This window comes from Dasypus novemcinctus, chromosome 24 (assembly GCF_030445035.2).
Source record: "Dasypus novemcinctus isolate mDasNov1 chromosome 24, mDasNov1.1.hap2, whole genome shotgun sequence".
NCBI classification, from domain to species: Eukaryota; Metazoa; Chordata; class Mammalia; order Cingulata; family Dasypodidae; genus Dasypus; species Dasypus novemcinctus.
Window position 1 is genome coordinate 37,551,285 of NC_080696.1, and position 10,647 is coordinate 37,561,931.

A 10,647-nucleotide genomic window follows, 5' to 3' on the forward strand; every position below is an offset into this window, starting at 1 on the left:
TAGAAATAAATAGTATAATCTCTCAAAAGCTAATAAAGAAGAGAGTTTTATATCCAGTGCTTTAGAGATGTCTCAGAAAAGGATGATTTCTAAATATTTTTGAGAATGCACTTTAATATGAAGAAGAAAAACCATGTTGGGGTTTGGACAGGAAAGGAGCATTGACCAAAATGAGGGGGAAAAAATTGGTACAAGCTTCTCAATATAAACTGGAAATCTGTTCATTAAAGAGAACTAAGTCTGCTTTGGAGGGTTGATGGGACCATCTAAAACAACACAGAAGGATACCCCTATAAGGCAAAGACAATGAGATTGTGGTTCATGGAATTTAGAGACCTTCTGGCCATCTGGTTTAAACTTCCACTCAGTGGAAGAGGAGAAAATTGTGGGAGTATATTAGTATCTAATCCTTTAAATCTATGATTCTTAACCTTTTCAGATCCAGTATCCTGTTTATATAACAAATATTTATAATTTCCCTTTTTAATATCCTGAAATGAAATTGATAGATGAAATAATCTGTCTCCTATTTGCAAAAAATACATATATATTGCACTATCTGTAATACAAAGGAGAAATAAAAGTAATTTATAATAAAATAAGTATTTCAGTACATGAATACTTGGCAACAACTATAGTAGAAGATACAATTAAGTACACACATACTTGTTCCTACTGATGAAAAGGTTTGGGATTAAGAGAATATCAGAAATAATTCAAGGGAAGCGGATGTGGCTCAAGCGATTGAGCTCCCTCCTACCACATGGCAGGTCTCAGGTTCCGTTCCCAATGTCTCCTGGAGAAGATGAGCAAGACACCTGGCACAACGGGCAGGTGCAGCAAGCTGGTGCAACAAGATAACTCAACAAGGAGACAGGAAAGACAACAAGAGACACAACAAAGCAGGGAGCTGAGGTAGCTCAAGAGATTGAGTGCCTCTCTCCCACATGGGAAGTCCCAGGTTCAGTTTCTGGTGCCTCCTAAAGAGAAGATGAAAAACAGAGCAGACAGCAAGCGCAAATGAGGGGAAGGGGGAATGAATAAATAAGTCTTTAAAAAAGAATAACAAAGTAATTTTGTATAAAGCAGCACTGGAAAATGAAAGAACAGGAAAAAGATAGGAAATAATAAAATTAAATATATATGATAGGAAAAAGGAGAAAATAATCTAAATAACATAGGAATAATACATCTGCCAAAATATATTACGGACTGGCAAAATGGAGAAAAATGTTTTAAATGAGGTAGTTCTTACTTGAAAGCATCAAAATAATTCCCAGTTTCTATGGCATAGGTTGGGATAGTGATGATAAGCATAGAAGATACATCTATCATGAAAATTCACTACAAGCCAAGGTTCTGAAACTTAAAAAAAAAAAAAAAAAAATGCCTGGGAGGCCATATCCTTTGAGATATAAGAATAGTCTACACTGAAGTCATTTATTAGACCTTTAGAGACAGGTCAGAGTAAGAATGAGAAAAACAGAAAACCTAAAAATAAATAATAAGTAATTTTTACAACTAGATTTCTTATTCCATAAAAGTTTAGAAAGCCTTAAAGATGACAGTAATATGGCAAGTTCCTTTGATTTCATGTCTGCTATTTTAATATCATTTGGTTCTATGTTTATTAAAAGCAGTCCATATTCTTCTGTTACATAATAATTAGCACTATTGAACCTAAACTCATTTTAACTGTGATTAGAAATGCTATGATACACTGAGCAGAAGGTGTAGAGAGAGTAAACTAATAATTCAAACTTGTTTAATAATTTTAAACTTCCCTCATCATAATGAACATCTATATTGAATATTTCAAATAACTACTTATAAAAGCAGTTGAGTGTTATTAGATACTAAAGTACTATAAATTTATATTTGTTTTGGGCTTATTTGGGTGGGACATGAATAAATTCTCTGTGCAGGACAGTCCCACACGTTGTAGAACATTTAGTATTCCTGGTCCCTTCTAATTAAAATGTTCAGTAGCACTGCCAGTCAGTGTGGCCACCAATAAATAAATAAACTCTCCCTGGGGAGCAGTAGTGGCCTTTTAGAAACCTGTTGCTTTTAAACTCACGATTCACAGCTCTGACCAGCTGAAGGAAGACCAATGGCAGAAATTAGGATGTGTGTGTATGTATGTGTATTAGAAAGGTATGCATCGCAAGTCCTATAAGCACAGAATACCTAAGTATTGTTAATATTTAATTTTCTAGGATGTTTTAAAGTTTTAATAATTCTGTATGTAAATTAAGTTTTTTATATGAGAGGTTGTAGTTTCCTTATTGCATTTAAAACTAATCAAATTAATCTTTTTATGTGTTCTCTTCTTATGTGAGCTATTATTAGTCATGATACTGGGTTAGTCTGGCTGAGGGATGCAGGATAAAACTGGATTTTTTCATCTTGGGCATACATTAACACAATGGTTCTGGAAATTTAGTACAGTACTCATCAGAATCACCTGGAAGGTTGTTAAAACATATTATTGAGTCCCACCTCCAGAGTTTCTGATTCAGTAGCCTGGGATGGGCTCAGGATTTGTTTTTCTAATAAGTTACCTGGTAATGCTGCTGGACTGGGAACCAAACTTTGAGAAACACTACATTAAAACACTACATTAATAAATTGCTAATGATTTCATTATGTTTTAGGGAGCAATGGACCACAGAAGTTTTGCATTGAAAAAGTTGGGAAAGAAAATTGGCTGCCCAGCAGTCATACTTGGTAAGTAAAATCAGAGAAGAGAAAAATAATCCTTAGCCAGTTAACCTATAGATATTAAAGCCTGTTAGAAATCAGAACTGAAATATTTTCCCTATGGTATTGGATTATTTTAACAGCTTTATTGAGCATAATTTATATTCCATAAAATATATCCAATTTAAATGTATAATTCAATGATTTTTAGATTTTTAGTAGATTTACAGAGTAGTGCAGCCATTATTGCAATGTACTTTTAGAGCATTTCCATCATCCCATGTATTAGTAATCAGCCAAAGGGGTGCTGATGCAAAATACCGGAAATTAGTTGGTTTTTATAAAGGATATTTATTTGGGGCAGAAGCTTACAGATAACAGGCCATAAAGCATAAGTTACTTCCCTCACCAAAGTCTATTTAGAGCAAGATGGCTGCCGACGTCTGCAAGGGTTCAGGCTTCCTGGGTTCCTACGTTCCTGGGCCTTGCTTTTCTCTGGTTTCAAGGTTCCTTTCTTCCTGGGGCTGGCTTCTCTTTCCTCTGTGAGCTTCCTTCCCAGGGCTTCAGCTTAAGTCTTTAGCATCAAACTCCAACATCAAAACTCCAACATCATGGGAAACAGACTTGGCCCAGTGGTTAGGGCATCCATCTACCACATGGGAGGTCCGCGGTTCAAACCCCGGCCTCCCTGAGGTTCAAACCCCAGGCCTCCCTGACTCATGTGGAGCTGACCCACGCACAGTGTTGATGCGCGCAAGGAGTGCTGTGCCATGCAGGGGTGTCCCCCATGTAGGGGAGCCCCACGTGCAGGGAGTGCACCCATAAGGAGAGCCACCCAGCACGAAAGAAAGTGCAGCCTGCCCAGGAATGGCGCTGCCCACACATCCCATGCCGCTGACGACAAAGAAACAAGACGCAGCAAATAGACACAGAGAACAGACAACCAGGGGAAGGGGGGAATTAAATAAATAAATAAATCTTTTAAAAAAAAAAAAAAAAACTTTCCAACATCAGCCCTCAACTCAACTCAAGGGGTGAGGACTCAACACCCTAATCATAACTCAATCGTGCCCAGGTACAGATCAGATTACAAGCATAATTCAGTATTTCTTTTTGGAATTCATCAATAATATTAAACTGCTACACTCCAGAACAACCCCTTGTGCCTGTTTGCAGTCTATCATATCCTGCTTGGTATTTAGAAATCTTACCTTTTCTTTGAAGGCAGTAGGAGAAATCAAAGTTTGATAGTTATTGGGAGAGCTACTTTCTAGTACGGTAAACAAAAATAATGTTTTCCCTTTATAAATGTAGTTTAATTATATTTCCAAAACTGTATAAAATAAAAAGCGAAACCTAATGATACCTCAAATACAGTAATATGTTGTAATTTGATCTAATGTCAAAATATTTGAACTTTATTTCGTGAGGCATATTTCATTGGTTATATATGAACTTTGCTAATTATTTATCTTTACCATCTGCCCTTTTTTACTATTTTACTTTCTCATATTTTCATACCTATATACCTATACATGTGATGTTTTAGTAATAACTTTGAGATATAATCCACATGCCATAAAATTCACCCTTTTAAAGGAAAAAAAACCACCATTCAGTGGTTTTTGGTATACTCACAAGGTTATACAATCATCACCACTATCTAATTACAACATATTTTTTCACCCCAAAAAGAAACCTCATATTTGCATTAGAGGTCACACCTCAGTTACCCCTCCTCAGGCCCTGGTAAGCACTAATCTATTTTCTGTTTCTATCAGCTTGCCTATTCTGGATATTTCATGTAAATGGAATCCTGTAAAATGTGGTCTTCTGTGTCTGGCTTCTTTCATTTAGCATAATGTTTTTAAGCATCATCCATGTTATAACATGTATCAGTACTTCATTCCTTTTTATGGATGAATTATATTCCATTGTATAGATATACTACATCTTGTTTATCCATTCATCAGTTGATGGACATTATATTCTGGCTTTTATGAATAATGCTGCTATGAACATTCACGCACAATATTTTATGTGGATGTATGTTTTCAGTTCTCTTGGTTATATAATTAAATGTGGAATTGCTGGGTTATAGGTCAACTCTGTTTTAACCTTTTGAGGAATTGCCAAACTGTTTTCCAAAGCAATTATACCATTTTACATTCCTACCAGTAATGTGTGAGGAATCAAATTTTTCCACATCCTCACCAACATTTATTATTGTCTAACTTTTGATTATAGCCATCCTAATGTGTGTAAAATGTGTTTTGATTTGCATTTCATTAATAACTAATGATGATGACCATCTTTTCCTTTTCATGTGCCTGTTGACCATTTATATATCTTCTCTGAAGAAATTTCTACCTTTTACTTATTTTTAAAATTGAGTTATTTTTATTTTATTGTTGAGTTATAAGAGTTCTTTTACATTTTAAAAAGCAGTTCCTTATCAAATATGATTTGCAGATATTTTTTTACCATTCTGTGGGTTTTCTTTACATTTTCTTAATACTATCCTTTGGAGTATAAGTTTTAAATTTTGATGAAGTTCAATTTATCTAGTTTTTTTTCTTTTGTTGGTTGTATAGTTGGTATCATATCTAAGAAACCATTGACTAACCAAAGGTCATGAAGATTTACTCCTGTACTTTATTCTCAGAATTTTATTGTTTTAGCTCTCACATTTCACTGTTTGATTCATTGTGTTAATTTTTATATATAGTGTGAGGTAGGGGTCTAACTTCATTTTTTTGCATATGGATATCCAGTTGTCTCAGCACCACTTGTGGAAGAGACTATTCTTTCCCCCATTGAATTGTCTTAGCACCCTTGTCAAAAAAATCAGTTGACCATAAATATAAGGATTTATTTCAGGATTCTCAATTCTCTTCCATTGACCTTTTGACTCTTTATACTAGTACTACATTATCTTGATCACTATAGCTTTGTAGTAAGTTTGTTTGTTTGGTGTTTCTTGGTTTTTTAACCTTAAGCTTTTTATTTTGAAATAATTTCAAATTTACATGACAGTTATAAAAATAACACAAAACCCATATAGAGAACTAACCTATGAGCCACTGAGTTTACACTTTAGATGGATTATACAAGACATGGGACTGTAAAATACAGTGAACCATGTGGTAGATGATGGAATGTGATTAACAGTACAAATATGAGAACGTTCTCTCATGAGCTATAACTGATGTATAATACTGCTACATGGTGTTAATAATAGGGGAGTGTATGGGGAAAATATACCAAATGTAAGCTATGGACCTTAGTTAGTAGTAATATTTTGGTAATGTTCTTTCATAATCTTTAAGAAATGTTCCACAACACTGCAAGGTGTTTGTGGAGTGGTGATGTGTGGGAATTCTGTACATTATGCAGGATTGTTTTGTAAGCTCACAACTTCTCTAATAAAAAATAATTTAAATAACAAAAATCCCATATAGAGAACACCAACATACACCCCTCCATATCCAGATCTACCAATTTAATATGTTGCATTTGCTTTATCATTCTATCTTCCTATCCATTGTTCCATCTTATCAACCCATCCATGTGTCTATTTTCTGTAATAAGTTTGACATTATGATGTGTGAGTCTTCCATCTTTTTCATGATTGTTTTGGCTTATTCTGAGTCCCTTGCTTTTCCATATAAATTTTAGGATAGGTTTGTCTTTATCTCCAAGAACTTAGCTGAGATTTTGATAGGGGTTGCATTGAATTTGTAGATCAGTTTAGGGATTGTTGCCATCTTTTTTTTTTTTTTAATTTCTCTCCCCTTCCCTGCCACCTCCTCATCTCCCCTGTTGTTTGCTGTGTCCGTTTGCCGTGTGTTCTTCTGTGTCACTTGCATTCTTGTCAGCGGCACTGGGAATCTGTTTCTCCTTTTTAAAAAAAAAAAAAAGATTCATTTTTTAAATTTATTTCTCTCCCTTTCCCCCTCCTTCAGTTGTCTGCTCTCTGTGTGTTCTTCTGTGACCTCTTTTATCCTTATCAGCAGCACCGGGAATCTGTCTTTCTTTTTGTTGCATCATCTTGTTTTGTCATTTCTCCGTGTGTGCGGCGCCATTCTTGGGCAGGCTGCTCTTTCTTTCACGCTGGGCGGCTCTCCTTACGGGGCGCACTCCTTGCGCGTGAGGCTCCCCTACGCGGGGGCACCCGTGTGGCACGGCACTCCTTGTGCACATCAGCACTGCGCATGGGCCAGCTCCACACGGGTCAAGGAGGCCTGGGGTTTGAACTGCGGACCTCCCATGTGGTAGGCGGACACCCTATCCATTGGGCCATGTCCGCTTCCCTGTTTCTCCTTTTGATGTGTCATCTTGCTGTGTCAGCTCTCCATGTGTGCAGCGCCACTCCTGGGCATGCTGCACTTTTTACACGTGGGGCGGCCCTCCTAGTGGGGTGCACTCCTTGTGCATAGGGCTCCCATACATGGGGGACACCCCTGCGTGGCATGGCACTCCTTGCGTGCCTCAGCACTGCACATAGGCCAGCTCACCACATGGGTTAGGAGGCCCTGGGTTTGAACCCTGGACCTCCCATATGGTAGGCGGATGCTCCATCAGTTGAGCCAAATCTGCTTCCCATTGCTATCTTAATATTATATCTTTCAATACATGAACATGGGATATCTTTCTATTTATTTAGGTCTTCCTTAATCAATGTTTTAGAGTTTTCAGTGTATAACTTGCAAATTGTTCAATTTATTCTTAAGAATTTTTGATGCTGTTGTAAATTGAGTTTTCTTAATTTCATTTTCAGATTGTAGCTAGTATATAGAAATACAATTGATTTTTATTTTTGTTGTGGTAAAATACATAAAAACAGTTTTGACATTTTATATGTACAATTCAATGGCATTAATTACATTCACAATGTTGTACAATTATCACCACTATCTAGTTCCAAAATTTTCTTCACCCCAAACAGAAACTCCATTCCCATTAGGCAGTAGCTCTCCATTTCCTCCTTCTCCCTGCCCCTGGTTACCTCTGATCTACTTCTGTCTCTCTGAATTTACCCATTTCAGTTATTTCATTTAAGTGGACTCATATTATATTTGTCCTTCTGTATCTGGCTTATTTCACTTAGCATATGTTTTCAAGGTTCATCCTTATTGTAACATATCATTCTTTTGTAACTTACTTCATTCTTTTTAAATTCCCACCAACAATGTATAAGGGTTTCATTTGCTCCACATGCTTGCCAACACTTATTTTCCTTTTTAAAAAAATTATAGTCATCTTAATTTGTGTGAAGAGGTATTTCCTGTTTTTTTTAACTACTTATTGTAGTAACATATGTACACTCAAAATTTCCCATTTTAACCACTTTCAAATATATAATTCAGTGGTATGAATTACATATACAATATTGTGCTACCATCACCAACATCCATCACCAAAAGTTTTTCATCATCTCAAATTGAATCTCTTTATCCGTTAAGCAATAATTCTTCATCCCATTCCCCACCCCTCCCTGGGCCCCTGATAACCTACAGTATACTTTCTGTCTCTGAATTTGCTTATCCTAGGTATCTCATATAAGTGAGTTCATATATGTGACCTTTTGTATCTGGCTTATTTCACTCAACATGTTATCATCGAGGTTTATCCATGTAGTAGCATGTATCAGAATTTCATTCCTTTTTACAGCCAAATAATATTCCATGGTGTATGTATGCCACATTTTGTTTGGACATTCATCTGTTGATGGTCACTTGGCCTGCATCTACCTTTAGGCTATTGGGAGTAATGCCTCTATGAGCATTAGTATACAAATATCTATTCAAGTCTCTGTTTTCAGTTCTTTTGGATATATACTTGGGAGTGGAATTACTGAGTCATATCATAATTCTATGTTCAACTTTCAGAGGAACTGCCAAACAGATTTCCACAGTGATTCATTGTGATTATTATTTGTATTTCCCTCTTAACTAATGTGATATCACCATCTTTTCATGTGGTTATTGGCCATTTATATTTCTTCTTTTGAGAAATATCTATGTGACTCCTTTATTCATTTTTTAATTAGGTTGTCTTTTTGTTATTGAATTATATGATTTTGTATATTGTTCTTTTACACACATTTTGATTTGACCTTTTTCCCCTTTTTTTCCCAAACTTGGTACAAAGCATGCTATACTCTAATTATACTGTTTGTATAATTGAACCCAGCCTTATTACTTTTTCAAGTTCCATGTTTTCCATTTGCAAGAGCTAACAAAAGTCATAATTGTAAATTAATTTTCCCTCTGTGGTTAGCATGTCTTTTATCAACAGACGTTTGCTTAGCTTTTGTCTTAAGAATATAGGAATATAGCAAAGGGTCAAAGCTTATTAACTGTTACCTTGTGAAGGTAATTTTGATAAGGCCCCAAATTAGAAGATGCCTTTAAAAGCTCACAGCTAAGAATAGCACAAAGAAATCCAGTAGGAGCAAAATATTATAGTAGAAAATAATTTCTTACTTTTAAAGTAGAATTCTTAAAACCTTTTGATAAGAAAGCTTACAACCCACAGAGCCTTAGCTTGTGTGTGTGTTTCTAAATGTATGTAAAGGAGGTATTTAAGACATTTATTTGTTTATTTATTTTGCATACAATTCATCCAAAGTGTATTTGGTATAATCACATAGTTGTGTATTCATCACTTTAGTCGTTATAAAAGCACTTTCATTATTTCAATCATAATAAAACAAAAACAAAACAGACAAACAAGAAAATTCTTCACCTCTCAATCTCTCTGTGCTTCCCCTGCTGCACATAGCTACTATTTCTGGCTATTCTTACACAGTTATTTATTAAGCAGTTTTATTGAGATATATTCATATACCATATGATCTATCCAAAGTGTAAATAGTGGCTTTTAGTATAATCACGATGTGTGCATTTATCACCACAAAAAAATTTTAGAACAATTTCATTACTCCAAAAAGAAAAATTCCACACCCCTTAGCAGTACTTCCCCAGCCCTACATAACCACAATCTAATTTCATCTGTATAAATTGATTTATATTTATATTTTACATAAATGGAATCATATAATATGTAGTACTTTGTTTCTGGGTTCTTTCACTTAGCATAAAGTTTTGGGGGGCTTTTTGATTTTTGGTGGTGGTTTTTTTTTTTTTTTTTTTTTTTTTTTTTTAAAGATTTATTTATTTAATTCCCCCCCCTCCCCTGGTTGTTCTTGGTATCTATTTGCTGCGTCTTGTTTCTTTGTCCGCTTCTGTTGTCGTCAGCGGCACAGGAAGTGTGGGCGGCGCCATTCCTGGGCAGGCTGCTCTTTCTTTTCACGCTGGGCGGCTTTCCTCACGGGCGCACTCCTTGCGCGGGGGGCTCCCCCACGCGGGGGACACCCTTGCGTGGCACGGCACTCCTTGCGCGCATCAGCACTGCGCATGGCCAGCTCCACTCGGGTCAAGGAGGCCCGGGGTTTGAACCATGGACCTCCCATATGGTAGACGGACGCCCTAACCACTGGGCCAAAGTCCGTTTCCCTTGGTGGTGGTTTTTGATTTGACATTAACATCTTGTAGTATTAACATACATTTGTTCAGTTTCAAAGCTAAGTTATTTATTATCTGATTTCTTCACAGAAAAGTTTTCCAATCCTTGATCTAGTTTTAGGTGGAAGGTAGGAGGGTGGTCATTGGGAGGGCTAACATTTTATAGAGTACTTGCTGAACACAAGGCATTGTGCTTGTTTCTTCACTCTACCCTGAGAGGTAGGTATTATTATTCCCACTTTACTGAAAAGAAACAGAGACTTGGAAATGTTAAAGCAGTTCCTCCAAAGCCCAGTGACAGAACTTGGATTTGAACCCAGTTTTGCCTCACTTTAAAACCAGTGTTTCTGTACTACACTGCCTATATGATTCCTTGTACATTTTCTTTTCTCAAGCTAACAATTTTTATTTTTAG

The 10,647-nt window shown here is 36.1% G+C and overlaps 1 protein-coding gene across 2 annotated transcripts in view; it reads left to right on the forward strand.

The window, feature by feature from the left end:
• The window catches only part of ITCH (itchy E3 ubiquitin protein ligase), a 184,379-nt gene that overhangs the window by 171,107 nt on the left and 2,625 nt on the right, over positions 1-10,647 (forward strand). For both annotated transcript variants that reach the window (XM_004454806.4, XM_004454807.5), the window contains exon 24: positions 2,658-2,730. In XM_004454806.4, coding sequence (XP_004454863.1) covers positions 2,658-2,730 — 73 coding nt within the window. The remainder of the gene's footprint in view (positions 1-2,657; positions 2,731-10,647) is intronic.